Below are 17,373 nucleotides of genomic sequence, written 5' to 3'. Positions count from 1 at the left end.
TACCATGTAGGTCTCTTCATCAAATAACTTTGAAGAAGACTCGTAAGTGGTCTTGACAGCCGGCAGTTTAAGATACAACTATTTTATCCTGTAATCTTTCTTCATATGAAAAGTCATATTTAATTTTAATATCTGTTTTCTTTAGCCACTACCTCAGAGACCAATTTTTGGAGGCTGTGAAGCAACAGCAGCTCTAGAAACTGCCAATCTAGACCTAGTTCATTTTACTTGTAAGAAAAAGTTATCCTGCCAAAAAATGTGGTTTAACATAATAATATTTTTCTTTTGATTTCAAGCCAACTGGATGGTAAAATATTACATTGCTTATTGTTCTGGGGTATGAAGTTTAATTTAGGAATAACATTCGGGAGAAACCAAAAAGTAGCAGGCAGAGAATGATGGGAATTGTAGTTTAGTAACCGGTAAGGACCAAGTTGGTCAGCGCTGCAGTGGACAATGGTTTTTGAACCAGTGTCTTCCTCTTTTTCTGTTTTTCTAGAAGAGTTAGGACATCACCCCCTCACTTAGATGTCTGGGTGGGCTAAGTTCTCTAGATAAGTAAGGAAGGGCAACACTAGGCACAAGACTGCACCCACAACGACCAATGTGCTCCTCGCTAGTAATTAGCGAGCTTCTTTAATCATATTTTCAGCAGAGCACTCCAATGATGTTATATGCAAAGTACAAATGCATGTGTAATTATTATCAGATGTTTTTGAACCACAAAATACATGTCCTTAGGCTCTTCTGCGGAAACCTGAGGGACCCTTTTCATGGAGTGCCATAACCAGCCTTTTCTGTTGGCAGGGGTAGTGTTTTCTTATGGACGAAGAAGTCAGGTTCCTTTTCGTACGGGTGGTTACAGATATAACCAATGTTTCATATCCACAACCCGGCTTTTCAATGGTTCTTTCTTTCTTTCTGCAGGAGCAAAGGCTCGCCGTTGTGCATTTTAACTGCTAGGCTGTGTGTTCTTACCACCCCTAGTTTGTGGTCAGGTGGGCAAGACAAACCGAAAATGGATATAGTGTGCCATGTGTTTAGAGCGTCTGTAAGGCTGTCATTTTGATGGTGCCATCCTTCCTGTGTAAAATGGCAGTGTCCAGCTTGCAGACCAGGACACCCTATACTTTGAAACCACAATAACCACATTCTGAATTGGCCTTTGTGGCGCACAAGGTCAGTAATTGATTCTGGACACCATTTTGTTTTGTTTTAAGGTTTTCATTGCCGAGGTTTTTGAGTACATTTTTTATGCAGCAATGACACATTAAGTCATATATTTACTTGTTCCAATTTTTTTTAGCATGGTACATAAATGACAGATAAGACAGCTGTATAATCCTTCCTGTGACTAATATCCTACATTCATGTGCAGAAGTGTATTTCCCTTCTATGAATGTCTGTTTAATTAGCCAATATATAATATTTGCAAATTTGGTTTTATTTTTTATATATATTTATATTTGATATGTTGTGACACATTTTAATTCCAAGACTGAAGGAGGAGTCAACACAATTGAGGCACAGCCAAAACTGGATCCATGACTGAAAACCATGTGTTATTACTCATTTCATGTTCTTTCTCTTTTAAGTTATTAAAAATAATATTTTCTAGTTCTAGTTCTGCTTCCAATAAAAGCACGGCCAGAGCACTGAATGCAAATTTTCCTTCATTCCCCATGATCCCCCAGTGCAGATTACGTTGGAACCCTGAAGTTAGTAAATGTTCTTTAAGTGCAACGAGAATTAAGAACATTTGTCATGTCAACAAGATGACAGCCTGCACATATAGCACAACAGGAAAGAACCTGTTAATTGTATTACTTAAGCAAAAGGGGAAACTGATTTATATGTTGCACATCGGTATTAAGAAATGGGTCCAGGGATGCTGTGGAATGCCATAGTTCCTCTTTAAGGAGTTCATATAACTTTGTGTGTTCTCCACCCGTTGGTAACTCGTACCTCCTGTCCATCTCAGAGGCAACAGCTGTTACTGCTGCGATCAACATGGATTTTAAGAGGCATTCGTGTTCCTGTTCTCAGATTGCAGCACAGCTACATAAGCATCTATAACGGCTTCTATGAAAACATACTGCAACCATCCAGTCACCCAGGAATTTAGCATCTTAACTCTAAAGCTCTGGTGGAAGAGCACAGAGCTTCAGACTCGATATCCAAATCCTTTGAGTGCAAGAGAGCTAAATTTATCACATATTTTATATATATGTATTTATATATATTATAACATCTTTTGAGAAGTTCCTCAACTCGGAAGTGAAAAAAAAAACATTATGTAGTCCCTAAACTTTTCTTTTACCATGGTACACTCAAAGGGTTAAACTAGAAATTATAGGTTATATCTAATTATAAATATAAACCACGGTCTCAATGTTTTTTTTCCTGTTTTTAACTTTAACATGATCATGTGGCCATCAAAAAAAAAAGTACTATGGATATTATAATGCTCGTTAAGAATAAGATTCCATAGCAAACAAAAAAAAATCTGCAACAAATAAAACCCCGGCTTACATTTCTATACATCTGCCAACCCACCCAAAGAAAACAATCAATCATGTAGTGATTTATATGCATGTAAACATGCAGAGCATTATTCATTGCATCGAAAAACAAAACCATAAAAAGCTCATGCGGTGTTATTTCTCTTAAACTACTGGCACGGCATGTGTTTTTTTTTAATGGTACTATTATTAAATTTAACTGTAAATACACAAAAATGAATGCAGATTATTAAGAAACCAAAGCTTTTGATTGCTTTACCATCACTCCAACACGCAAACAACACCGATGTCCTGTAGAAGGGTCTCATGCATTTCATTTGCTTGAGGTTTTTGTTATCAGCATTCACATAATGCTATTATTATATGTTTTAGTGAAGCCACTGCACTGTTTTTGCTACAAAATCAGATATTAGATCTAAATTTGTATTTGCATCATTTATGTAACCTGCTCATATTTTACTTTTTGGTAAGGTTTTTTTTTAAAATAAATATATTACTAATTGTCAATTAGTAATTAATATTACTATATTACTATACTATATATATTAATATACAACAAAGGGAGGCTCCAGGATTTACTCTGTTAAAAGTGTGATCTACATGCATTTTTAATAACCATTTAAAATATGGTACAGTCCAAGGAACCCTGTGGACTTGGTATGGCCCACAGTGAGTTTTATGGTATATATGGCCACCAGCCAAGATTTTGATTATTACATTATAATTTTAAAAGGGCATGGGTCACCAGTTTACAGAACCATAGCTCTGCAGATTTGGTGTTTTAGTACCATCCAATTGTTGGCTAATTTTGAAGGAAGTAATAGCCAAATTGTTCAGTATATTTCAGCCACACTTTTGTGAGCCACACACCGGCTTGTTGTAGACCTCCAAAGTTTGTTTCATGGCACCTATCCTCACTGTTTAAAACAAAACCTATTAAATTATTAAAAGGGTCAGCTAACCTGATCAAAACGATGCTGGGTTATACACGATAGTCTAAACTCCTCATATTGGTTTAACTTACACTCTTTACGATATATATAGTGTTTTAATTCTTGGTCCAGGTAGAGTTATAGGATTTGGTTTAATTGGCGAGGGTTTGCCAAACCCCACTGTGCAACATTCTACAATCTCCCGTTCGAGATTCCGTTCTGTATTTAGCTGAAGATTATGGCAATTTTTCTTTAATGAAACAAAATCTATCTTGAGTCCTTTAATTTGGAAGCCAGCACTACACAGGTTAAGGGATGTTACTTTAGCACTTATCAGCAGACCAGCCATCTAACCTTTGGTACTTACAGGTATTTTATGGCTCTTGATCATATTATCAAACTCTTCATTAATTTTTTTATATTTTTCTTCAGTGCGTGGGGTGAGAGCATAAGAGGAATCTGGATCGGGGCTTTCACAAGCTTTGTTTTCTTTCTTGTTCAATGCCTGCCAGGTTTAGAGAAATATCACAAAGTAAAAAAAAACTGAACGCACGCTCAGAGTACTTACACACAATCTTTGCCTGCTGATCATAAGATCAATATCTTCATTAATCTTTCTGTACTTGTCCTCAGACTCAGGGCTGTGACCTACTGAATCGTCTGCATCGGGATCTGGACTGTCACAACCATTAAGTCCTTTCTTTCTTAACGTCTGAAATACATAATTTGAACATTTCAGGCCATGCCGTGGTGCAGAAGACAGATTCTGGGAGCTTTGTTTGACAGTGTTTAATGCTTATGATTGATGTGTGGAACTCCAGCTCCTTGGAACTACAACTCCCCCAGGAGTAGCCAGTCTAATAAGAATTGTAGCCTTCTGTAGCCAGATGATGACGCTTCATGAGCATAAAGAGTCCTTAATATCACAAAATATACATACGGTAATATTTTTTAATGGTGGAAGCAACAGAAGGTATTACACATAAATAGCACCGCACCGAGCCCCTGTTGGCAGCGCTAGGACGTCTACTATAAATGGAAAGATCACATGACCAGCTTGGTGTCCCTGTCTAACATACCACTAGACAAGGTAATGTATTCCAGCTCCAGCCCGATTCCATGCATGATTTGCTCTCATACATAGATACATCCTCTTTTGAACTTGAACCCTGCTGATATCCAGTCCCATCCCCCACTCATATGCTTAGTACATTTAAAAGCGAAGGGAATAAAAACATTAGTTATGTTTTGTAATGGATTATGGTATACAAAATGAAAAAGTGTTCTTATCACCCTATAGAATTCTCTGGCTGATCGAATCACTGGATTTATGAATTAGACCAATTTTGTAACTTAGTACCAGAATCAAACTCCCGTAGTGATCTTGCAACCAGATCTTGTAACCTCTACCAATCACAGTTTGACATGAAGTATATGTTGCATGTAGCCTTCGGGATGACTGCAATACGTTTTACTATTTGAAACCTAACCTTCTTAATGTCATTTCACGGGACTGTTCGACTTAAATACCTACAATTTATCACCAATCACCTAAGATGAGCCACTCAGTTTGTCATCCATAAAAGTACCAACTAAGTAGTTGGAAAATTAACAGAAAGTTCCCAAAATAAATTTTTTTTCTGAACATTGGAAAAAAAAAACCTTTAAGATATATGGCTTGGATCAATCCCAAACTTGATGGTGGGGTAAAGACAGTTTCTACCCCTACTACCACAACAGTCACAATAATGCGTATATAAAAATGCAGAAAATGTGTGTAAATTATATACATTATTCTCCTTGTTAATGCCTCTACATTTATATATAATATACATTATTAGCAAGCCTTTGTTAACATATTGGATGCCATCTTAATTAACTGCAACAAAAACATTTACCACTTTGTTATATATTATTCCTCTTTGATTTAATGAGTATATTTTTGTACACCTCCAGAAAAAAAGTTCTGAATGTTTGGGTGTAACATTCATGTTCCACCTACTAAATATAGACGTTTATATGAAACCTTTCAGATCAGACCCACCGAACACTAATATTGTGTTCTTTAAAGTGCTCCAGGGAGTGTGTGTTAAACCATTTACCGACATGAACTAAATCCGTCCCCTGCAAATGGAACAGAATTCTGACTGCCAGAGAGACAAATCACGTCAACATTCTGACACCATTTCCCAATTGACAAGATCGTGTTTCCAGGCCTTTGATTAACCTCCTAGATAATAAGATCTGTGGGTGCTGTTCGGACCTGACCATGTACACTGTGGATTTGACTCAGGGCCAAGGGTGCTTCAAAGTGATTGAGAGAATCAAATGCTCTCGAAGCATGCAGGCTGGCTATCTGTTCTGTCAGAGCTCAGCAGTTTACAATCTGACACAAGGCTACATCACTAGCCATCAGCAATTTTACTTATCTTAGAAATCCCCACCTGTCAGCAAGTCTGCACCTGTTGTCTAACTCCGCAAAGGCCAAGTGACAACAGCCAATCGGAAGCGCCTGCTCTGCAACATGGCCATAGATGGCTCTTAATTCCTCGCTTCCCCAGATCGTGCCCTTAACCTCCATGGGTTTAAACCGACTGTTTTTCATACTTGACATACTGTCAAAAATATGAGCTCCCTCCACTTAATGTAAAGGACAAATCAAAGTCTTGTGACCTAAGATAATAGATATTTTTTTAAGGGCTTTAAATTTCACAGCCCTATAAAGATATCCACGCTATGAAATGGTAGGATCCCTGTTTTAGGCACTTTCATGGGAGCATTTATGAGTTACAGACCCTGAAGGAGATGACTATGACTATATAGGAAATGGATATGGGAAGCTTGTACGTCAATGGATTATTTACTAGTTACTTCTTCACCAACAAGGATGTTGTCAGACACTTTACTGTAAACAGATGTATAACATTATAGATACATATATAGTATCTGAGTCAGTAGGACGCACTTTGAAAAGTGTCAGCCTACCTTTATTAATTATAAGAAATACACTTTGTTAAAGGTAGGTTGAGATATACACTTAAACCCATTCTAAAGTTTAATGCTAGTCCAATAATAAGGTATTAAACAAACTGGAATACTTTGAAATATTATTGAATATATGCCAAATGACTAACACAGCTATCCTCAATAAAGTGTTTAGTAACTGAAATATTCAATAAATGATGGGGATTTCTCTTCAGTGGTCTTTATGACATTTAAAAAAAACATTTGTATCTGATTTCCTTTTGACCTAATGCTTAAAACTAGATAACAATCACACAAAGTGACTTGTTTAGCTGGGACTTTCCTGAATACAAATAATATAAGGGGGATACAGGTCTGAAACGTTGAACTATCCCATGGCAGAAGGGGACAGCTGGTGACCCACCTGCTCCATGACTAGCTTGCAGAAAAATTTGAAAAGTAACGGACAGCATTTATTCACTAAAGAAAGCAGTAATGCTTTGGTAGAGGGAAGAAGAGCTCGAGACCCCTCCTGTCTCAGTGTTTTTCCGATGAGGCTAAGTACTACATTTCAGAGGCCAACAAAAGCATATATGGCATTTAGCTACAACAGAATGCAACTGACTGCTAAGATGCTTTTAGTATCATTTTCTACAATCATACAGATATGTTTATTTATTTTATTGAATTTGTGTTAGTTTATAAATGGTGTAGCCAATAGGTATATGAAGTCCCTTGAAGGAACGAACGTCTCCCTCTAAATGCTGTAAGGAAGAGCATTTATCCCTCTCCAAATTTGTTCTAGAGGCCACCAGAAACCAGAGCTGATTACTAAGTCCCTGGGTCGGTGTTTCATAACTCTTCCTCCTCAATGAGGCCCGGCGCTGCTTCTTATAAGGGAGACCTCTATGGCATCATATGTGGGAAGTTCACTGGCTTTTTAGAGTCTAGCAGCCATACATCATTACTATTTCACATCTCCTATTATAGTATTATGTGCCGCGCATTGTATAGAACAACATACCAGATTAAACCTTAGACTGTGCATAGTTAGGTTTGTATCTTGTAGGTTTGCCCTGTTTCTAAAATAGCATAAAATGCCTGAGGTTATATCTCCAGTTATCTTAGCTGGTCACGAGGACTAACAGAGACCTCGGGACTGTCATTACTCTTATGAAAACAGATTTATGAGATAAACAGGCCGACAAAAGTAATTGCAGAGATGGTGAAAGTCACCTCAAAAAGGAGGTGGAGTCCTCAACACCCAGGAAGTGAGGAAGAAAAGATGGTGTAAAAGGCTTGTCAAGGAGAGTCATCAAGACCAAGTATGACTTGGGACTGAGTACAAAAAAAGAGCATAACAAACTGAGAAAGATTGAGTAAGAAAATAAGCGGACGTGAGGTTTGAATATCTGTTCCTCTTTCTTCAGGGGCGTCCCTGGAGTATTTGGAACCCAGGGCTGATCCTATATTTGGCATCCCCACCCCCCCACTTCCATAAAATGGCGGACCCTCCATCCACACCATCCCCTCTGATTGGGAGAACAGGGGAGAGGCTGTTTCCATGGCTCTGCTCTTTTGCAGAAGTACTCTAAGGGGCCAGAATAACGAAGCCCGATTCACAGAATAAGAGAAGCATTTTGGCACCTCTCTTTTCTGCAGAGCCACATGACCACCCCTCCAATAAGTACCCCACTTACTATAATAAATTGCTTAGTCATTTTTTGTTAGGAACACTTAACCTTTATTTTGGCTCATAAGTAATGTGTTCCTTAATCTGCTTACTAATGTGGAAATTGACAGATGTAGGCAAACTTCCTCTTAACATTGACCACTTGTCTTTAATAGCGTGAACAGGTGGACCAAATGTAACCCTGGCGTATTGTTTTTTAGCACATCGATAAAAGGGCCTGCATGCCACGTAACCTCTGTGTTACATTTGGTCCTTCAATTCATGCTACTGGAGTAGTGACTTGAGTCACACTTTCACATATTCCCGCACACTTGTTTTTTCAGCTTGATAGCACACAATTTATGGAGCTGATTGCATAATCAACTTTCCAATTGAATCAAAAGCCAGTTAATTATAACATTAACCCTTATTTTATTATGTTTTTTTATTATCATTCAATCTCAGTATGTCTCAGTTACATGATCACATGATTTGTAGCTACTGTACGCACCCACACATTGTGCAATACATGTCACATACATAAGTACATAAAGAATACACATCATCGCCATCTGAGATAGCTTGTTGGTGATGAGGTCCTGCTGAAAATCATTTAGATTAAGTTCAGTTTTTGTAGGGTCAAACTAAAATGCAACACTGCATTTCTAATGACTTATACTTTCTTTCTGTGTCTTAACCCCTTAATGACAAAGCCCGTACATGTACGGGTTTAAAATGCATTGTTTTCAATGGGTTGAGGGGCCGCCCCTTGGTCCTTAAGGGGTTAAATACAGAGCAGAATATACTAAGGTCTGAGGAACACATTACTTTCACTGTTACAGAGCTTAGACTTATCACAAGGTTAACTTGAATAAATACATGGACTCAGAACTGTGAGTTGTTTTTTGGTCTCTTTGTAGCATCTGTGTTCTTTAAAGTTACTTTTAAGTAACATAATACATATTTAGCTAATATTGGCATGGCAAAAAGTGACTTAATATACCCATGGACATTAACCACTAAATGGATAGTTTGCAGGAGAAATTTGGTGAATATTTCAGTTCCCCAAGTTTGCACTGCTATATGAAGGAGTAGTTCTGTCAGGCAAACCTGCAACCCTGTGGATTCTAGGTTTATCACCTATCCACTACTCCACCAGGTGGATCTTGGACTACAGTGTCCTTCTGCCTCTCCTTGGACCAGGCTGTTCCCTAATGCTCTTGAAACACCTGCCCCTCGTTTGGTCAATTAAGGCTTAATATAAACCAGGCATCAGCCTAGCCTCATTGCTAGAGCATTGTGTTCCTGGCCCTGTATACTGAGCTACTGCTTTGCTGCATTTGATCTGTCTCCTGTGTATGACTCTTGGCTACGTCAACGATCCAGTTTGATCGTTGCCTGAAGGCTTCCTAGCCGCGTGCCCTGCCAGTGGGCTTCCTAGCCGCGTGCCCTGCCAGTGGGCTTCCTAGCCGCGTGCCCTGCCAGTGGGCTTCAAGTTTCCTGCCTGTTTTTCTCCTGCTCTCTCCGAATACCTAAAGATGGCGCCTAAGAGAAAATCTAAAGTAGCGCACAGCCCTGAACTGGACACATCAGCTGGCTTACAGCCATGTTCTGAACCTGCCCCTGCATTGAGACTCCTACCTGATCCGGCACCGAGTGACCTGACAAGTTCCAACAAACTTACACCAGATGGACAGCGGGCTTCAACTGAGCATTTATAACCCCAACACTTAGTATGTAAGACTAAAGGATAACGAGTGAAATAAGTTAAAACAATGGAGCTTTGCAATATCCTACACTGAAATTTATTGGCGCTGGCACTGCCCTAGGGCTAATGTTTGGTGATGTCAGCATGATTCATAATAAACACATATACAACTGTCCAAGTAACAAATATTGTATAAAAGTGAGGTTAAAAACAATATGTCAATACACTTTCATACATTTTTTTTCTCAGAAGCACAGAAAATGATGGTAGATAAGAACCATTTGGCCCATCTAGTCTAAAACCTTAATCAGTCCTCGGTCTCGTCTTGGATTCAGCCTATCCCACGCACTTTTGAATTCCCTTACTGTATTAATTCCCGTGCTGTATTATGCAATCGAATTGCAGAAGTAGTATGACTAGAGAGAATGTTTGTCATATGGATGACAGCTATTAAACCGTTTGAAGTAGAACCTTCTTCTTATAAATAACTTAATTCAATGACAAACGTTTTCTGTATTTTTCATTATTTATGAAGACTCTACTTGACCTACTGCCCATGTATGTACAGAGCTAGATCGTGGCCAAGGTAGGTGACTACCTAGGGTTTAAGGTGCCGGATAGAGGGAGACTGACACACAAGGTGTTATCTGACTACAGAGGCATGTAGCTAAAGTTGATTTTCCATACATTCCATGTGCAGGTGATAAATAAAATAAATGTTAACTTAGGGGAAAAACATCAATTGAGAAGTATTACAATAAAATTTAGATCATCTTAAGTTTAATATAAGAGGAGCAAATAAGAAAATAAAAATATGTAACAAATCTAAAAACAGGGAGAGAATAATACATTGTGTTTTTTCAAGTTAAAAGGAACATACAATTCTAATGAATAACATATTACTGTTTAAAGAGACTTTTTTTATCATCTGTTTACATTCGGCAACTAAAAAAGCAGGTGCTCTAATAATTTTGCATACATTACATTTAATTATTTTATCTATCAAAAAAAATTCAATTGATTAACATTATCAAAAATAAAAATATAATAATTTAAATATGTAATACAATATACCGCTAAATTATTACATTTACATAGAGAAGAGAAGCAGAGCAAGTGAACTGAATGTTTTGAGTTGGCCACAATGTGCCATATATGACAAAGTATCAGGAGCTTTCAAAGTTTCTACTGTTTATGTCAAATTGCTTAGCTTTTTAATAATTATAACAGATATTTCATATTTCTAAGATTTCAGTGACACTTGCTTTGGTTACTGCTAGTAATTAAAACAGCTGTCACACAATCAAAATCATTCATCACAAGGCTTTTCAGTCAATTATTAAGTATTTTTCAAATTTTCATAAAGAGCGTTGGCCTTGGACTGATATACTAAGGGAGGGAATAAAAAAAACACTAAGCCAAATGCTCTTTCATCACACTTAGAGATGTGGAATAGGTCTTCTTTGCATTTAAGTAGCTAATCCACATGTATTGAGTCTTGGAAAGAGAAAAGAAGGCACAAGAAAGAAAAGGGGAAAAATAAGTGGGGGGATAATAGAAATTGAACCAATGCAAGAACAAAAAGATCTCTAAAATGCACAAATGCCCATGGCAGAAAACATTGGGGAGTCAGGGCCCACAGGAATAAATATTAATATTGGATTTCCAAATGTTATTCCGTATGGAGCGTCAGCATATGTATGGTGTGAGAAGGTGGGAGAGATCGGTAATGAACAATGGACACACACAGTGTGCAGCCAGTGTACATGTAGAAAAAAGCTTTAATACTAAGCACAAGAGTAGCCACTGGGTTTAGTAATATGCTACAGAATATGGGCAAGATGAGTTCCAAAACATGGATCTACATGGACATTGTGGACAACCTTTCCTCATAACACCCTCAGCCAGCCCCCTTTCTAATCCATCGGAAGGACCAACAACCTTTACAGCTCATCCTGACTCAGCCAACTCATCCCCATCCAAGCAGTCATCTCCTACTGTTTCACCTCCCCCTCAACCGACTAGATTGTAAACTCGCAAGAGCAGGGCCCTCTTCTCATTTTGTTTGGTACTGTTTGCATCTTTAAATTTATTCTTTCGACTCATTGTAAAGCGCTACGGAGTCTGCTGGCGCTATATATATAAATATAATGAAATGTGGAGCAATAACGATAGCGTGAGATACCATATAAATTCTTATTTTCGATTTTTTTAATATTAATATTCTTTAAACGTCGCCTATCCACAGAATTCCACCAAAATTAAGCGTTTATATACTTAATTTCCTGTGTCTATCATTTAAAACATGCGGACCTATGATTGACAGGTACATATTAACACTGTTCCTACTGTTGATGTTCTCAATCAAAATCTACTTGATTGTACTTGAAATAATTTATTTCTATTGTGTAAAAATTATACCCATAAAGCCATCTACTAGAGCAATCTTTCTGCATTCACAATCCTACTAACTGAATTTAAACTCATGTGAAACTGGCATTGGATTATACTGGGCATAAAAAACACTGGGTTAGGGGGAGTTAAAGTGCAGCACATTTAAACAGCCCTAGAACTGTTGATTATCTAGAACGACAATTCCTATCATGCTAGCCAAAACCAAACACGGACGTTCTTGGACTAAGTTTGGACTGTGTATGGACTAGGTTTCAGCTGTTTGGCCTATTTCTTCTTTGGCTTAATGACAGTTGGCTTTGTGTTATGGGAGTTGTTGTCCAAGGACTCTTGTATGCTTTAGGTTTTCCTATTATTGATGTATAAACATTATTAGAACAGACCTGCTTGGTTTACTCATCAGTTTATTGAAATACCGCTACACAAATCTGCTTTTTAAACACCCCATGGCACAACAGGAGCAGCTGCTTGGCAAGAACTTTATTCAGCCCGGGTCAGCTGTTTGTTATTTAAGTGTAATTGCTCTATTATAATTTAACCGCTTTGAATATTTGATGCGCACTAAGCCCGATCAAAGCAGTAAATGTGCTCTTAAACCTGATGTACATGCAAATTTTTTTCACGTTAAAATTAAATTACTGTTAACAGTTATTGATTTCGCATCATGATATATAAAATGCGATTTTATTTATTTTAACAGCTTTTATAGTTTCATTCAGCACCATCCAATCACATCCTTCGTCATAATAATTGAATTCCTGCTCAAAATTAACTACTTAGGTGCTCTTGAATATAATAAACAAAGATGTGAAAGATATACCATGCAAAAAATGTGGACTTTAATTTTACCACATCAACATGACATTAGCTGCTTTTAATGGCAAGCAAAGTTATGTATTTAGTACTAACCACAAAACAAAACCACTGTTAAATTTGATGAGCACAGACCATGCTTCCCAACTGTCCCACTTTGAGTGGGACAGACCCGATTTTGCCACTCTATCTCACTATCCTGACGACTACCTCTGTCCTGCTATTCTGGGCTATTAAATGGTTAATATTTGGAGTGTCCAGCGGTCAACACATTTGGAATATTCCTGATTTGAATATGAGCCATTTAAAAGAAGTCTTACCCTACACTATAGAATCCATACACTCAATTACATTATTTATACCATTGTATGGATTCCATAATGACATAGTATGATGTATTAATAGTGAACAAACCAACAGAAATATAGTAATCCTTATATCCCTAAAATACATGTTATTTAATGTATTTAATAATAGACTACAAACTCGCAAGAGAAGGCCTCTCTTCTGTACTGATATCCTTTAAAGTGTGCTAATCTTATTTGTATATTGTCAATTTATTTATTATTTATTTACAATTTTAATATTATTGTAATAGAGCTATGGAATCTGTTGTATCTCTGTCAATGTAATGTAACATGGATTTTTCTCTGTTAAATAAAACCTTGTATTATTACTGACATAAGATGCTTATTGCATTTTTCTGAATTTTTCAGTTAAGGAAATAAGAATGCACAATTTTATGGGTGCAGTATGCGTCATGGCCATTCGTTTTTCTGGGGGCGCTGTTGCAGTTGTAGTCTATGGGAGATGTTTTTTTAATATTAACTCTATTGAAACAAACCCGCGGAAAGTTCTTAAAAAAATATCAGTTATATGCCACACTGTGCACAGAAACCGTAATACAATGTTAGTGATTATATATATATATATATATATATATATATATATATATATATACATATACACACACACACCGGTATATATATATATATATATATATATATATATATATATATATATATATACACATTTATATTTTATCAGTACCCGTGGCTATGTTTGTATTATAACTGGTTGCAGATGTGTGCCAAGAAGATTTACAACTTTACAAATAGTATTTAATTCTTAGAGTTATACATAATATGTGCTGTGCTATGTTAAGTATAAACTGGAACAAATAGCTCATTACTTTACTGCTTCTTTTACAAATGAATCCAACGCTACAGGCTCCATATGTTACAAAGTGCAGCTATATTTCAGTAGCAGGCAATAAATTATATGGTATGTAAGCATGTTTAATTACAAGTATATGCGTTTTCGAAAAACACTAGTTTATCACATGCATTAAATCTGACCACCGCTCCCTATTAAGCTTCCATGCTTCAATTCGGTATCATACATTAAAATTAGTGGCGGCATATTAAAATGTAGCCTATTTTTAGATTATTGATTAATAGAGGAGCTGAATATGTAAATATTAAATTTCTTAAGACACAGTATGGAGTTATTCATGCTAAAATTAAAAATGCATTCGGTCATGAAAGCCTCCTGTCTTAAGGATCGTAACTATAAGTAGCTCACTATCTAGGCTGAATGTGGCTGAGCGAGGCTGTGTGTCCTATTTTCCATATCCGTAATAAAGATACAATATGGGAATTCAGCCTGGTAATTACTAATACACCACATAGACAATTACAGTCAGTGTACTACATAAAAGAGTTACTTGTGGTCTCCATGCATTACAAAGAACAGCATGGGGGCAGAAAGGGGGTCAACATTCACCGAGACAAAATGGCTCGTAAGAAGGAAGGAGACCATGCAACTTAAATGTGATCAGACACAAGGACTTCAGTTCTTCCTAAAAAGGTCTTGGTCCCCTTCATCATCTTTTGTTTTCTAACTCTTATCACAAGCAGTCTTACAGGAACCAGACAAAACAATACTAAGGTTCCAGTGCCTAGGAAAGCTGAGCTAAGCTATTCCACACCCTGTCACTGTGCTAGAAAACAGGCTAATCAGAGCTTTAACTCTTTCGGTGACAAACAGGGCAGAATTCGAGACTGGACTGCCCCAGATCTACTGCACCTGCGTGGGCTTCACGTCTTGGCACTATACCATACCAAGCCGGTGCCAGATTCCAATTCTCACACATATTCCAACATAAAGATTTGAGATAAAAACCAACGCTACCATTTAATCAAAATCTGATGCCCCAGCTGAAACTGGGAAGGTGCCAGTATAATTCTAAAAATACAATTCTGGTAATGATTGATTGGATAAACAACCTTAAAACATGGAAAAAAGGAGAACATTATACCATCATTATAGATGGCGGATCAGATTGTTAAGGAAAAAGTGTGTGTATATATATATATATATATATATATATATATATATATATATATATATAAAATTTCTGTATCTCCTGTTGTTTTACATACTCCATAGAAGAAATGTTGAAATTTATATTCTGCTGTCCTTTGTCCATTATTACTGTTAGATAAATAACATAAAATAAAAAAACTAATTATTTTCTCTTCAGTCTTCCTGTTCTCACCTAGAAGCTGCTTTGGAAAGAATTCTTTATTTTTTTTTTTAACATGCAAACTACTATAACCATAAAAATGTCTACAAAGCATAATGTGCTTTCTGTCTGCCAAATCACTAGCTTTTATTGCAATATATTACAATCAGACAAAATAAAAATCCAAAAAAAATCCAGTTTGTGGTTTGCAACAATTATTTAACAGGAGGATGGAGAGAGTGCTTGGCTACACGGCGCTGCTTATGTATGTACGGGGCATACGTGTAAGATTGCCCAAAAATACACAACAAAACGGTAACGTTCCAGATAGCAACGCCTGTGAAACAAAGCCTTGTCTTTGAGAAAGTGTTTACGATCAATGTGAAAAAAATATATCCTTGGGCTTAAATGTTTGGTGGCACCCAGAAGTCTGAAGAAAGCAGTTCAGACCTGTGGTTTTTCAAGGGCACTTCAGCATCGCTCGCATTCTCAAAGGGATCTCTGAATGAATAGTGCTGGGTTACTCAGCCATTACTCCACGCCTATTCCTCTTCATTTTCCTTGGCAAGACTGCAAGCTGGTCTATTTTTAGCCGAATTGCTTTCTATTTTTAGAAGACTACCAGTTAAGAGACATTTATTAGGGGGGGGGGGATGGAATACAAAAGAAGGAGGAGATAGAACTTCCCTTCGCGTATTGTAAACCAAGACCTTAAACCTGTAACTCCGGGCATTTCAGCTGCTTCCAATCTTAGAAAAATGAAGGAAAAAAAAGTTCAGTGATTTAAAAATAAACCTACCCTCTGGCTAAGGGACTAAAATACAACAAGCTGTTACTATGTGAAACAATGTCAATGAAAACAAAGAGCATTCTTCTACGACCTGATTGAAATAAAGACTTCAGGACGCCTGCCATATGAGAATATTGTGTGTAAGATTTTTCCGAAGCGTCAGCCAAATATGTTTTGGAGGGAAAAAAAGACAGTTGTGCAACTTTGAGTTAATACTTCAAACGTAGGATACGAAGAGTATGATCTACGTTAAAAAAGATTTCGTCCTTAACCAAAGTCTTCGAAATCTCTTTCCACGTACTTAGGTTGACAACGTGCCAACCGGCTTCCTAGGCCTAGATTTTAACTCCATTTCTTTTCTAAACAGGAAACAAGTTTCCTAATTTGAGTTCCATTGATTATTAATGTTCAAAAAAACTATTATGAAAAAAAATCGAGAAAACACGTTAGGTAATCAAACAGAAGGCATTTAGTGAAAAAAAAAAAGAACTTGGAGCTAACAGGATTAAAAAACAAACTCCAGCAGCTAACTCTCGAGATTTAATTCCCGCAGGAAACTGTATAAATTCCTGTAGCATGGGAGTCCAGCCTTTCCAAATCCTTATGTAAATACGGATAGACATAAGAAACATTTTGGGCATAACTGGGAGCTGGAAATGGCAATCTTGGGGGGGGGGGGGGTTAACATATACGAAATACAAAATCATTTGCACACATTTTTAATTCCAAATGTGATTTTGCCCATTTGTTACTAACAATTTACATAATAAATTCTAATTTATAATAATTCTAATAAATAGAAACTCAATCAACAGGTTGCTTTCAGGCATATCGATACACAAAGTGAGAAACAGAGAGATACATAGATAGACAGATAGATAGAGACAGACTGCACAGACATATACATAAATCAAGTAAATATCACTAGGTGGAAGCAAATACATTTCCTATAAAGAAAGACATTCATTATGTTCAAATATCAAGTTTCAAATGTTTCAGTTTATGAACTCATGTCACACAAGATGAGTGTCGA

At 36.9% G+C, this 17,373-nt stretch overlaps 1 protein-coding gene across 11 annotated transcripts in view; it reads right to left on the bottom strand.

Moving 5' to 3' along the window:
- The window catches only part of LOC149303046 (myocyte-specific enhancer factor 2C-like), a 56,206-nt gene that overhangs the window by 21,796 nt on the left and 17,037 nt on the right, over nucleotides 1-17,373 (bottom strand). For 4 of the 11 annotated variants that reach the window (XM_089481920.1, XM_089481925.1, XM_089481921.1 and 1 more), the window contains exon 3: nucleotides 4,023-4,166. The exons of 3 other annotated variants lie outside the window; for them this stretch is intronic. In XM_089481920.1, coding sequence (XP_089338046.1) covers nucleotides 4,023-4,166 — 144 coding nt within the window. Of the gene's footprint in view, nucleotides 1-3,821; nucleotides 3,960-4,022; nucleotides 4,167-17,373 lie in introns of all 11 variants that reach the window. 4 more of the 11 variants (XM_089481919.1, XM_089481924.1, XM_089481923.1 and 1 more) reach the window with 2 other exon arrangements.

This window comes from Sceloporus occidentalis, unplaced genomic scaffold (assembly GCF_023333645.1).
Source record: "Sceloporus occidentalis isolate IW3139 unplaced genomic scaffold, rSceOcc1.0.p SCAF_16, whole genome shotgun sequence".
Classification (NCBI taxonomy): domain Eukaryota; kingdom Metazoa; phylum Chordata; class Lepidosauria; order Squamata; family Phrynosomatidae; genus Sceloporus; species Sceloporus occidentalis.
Note: the sequence above shows the minus strand (reverse complement) of the source record. Positions and strands in the feature narration are given on the sequence as shown.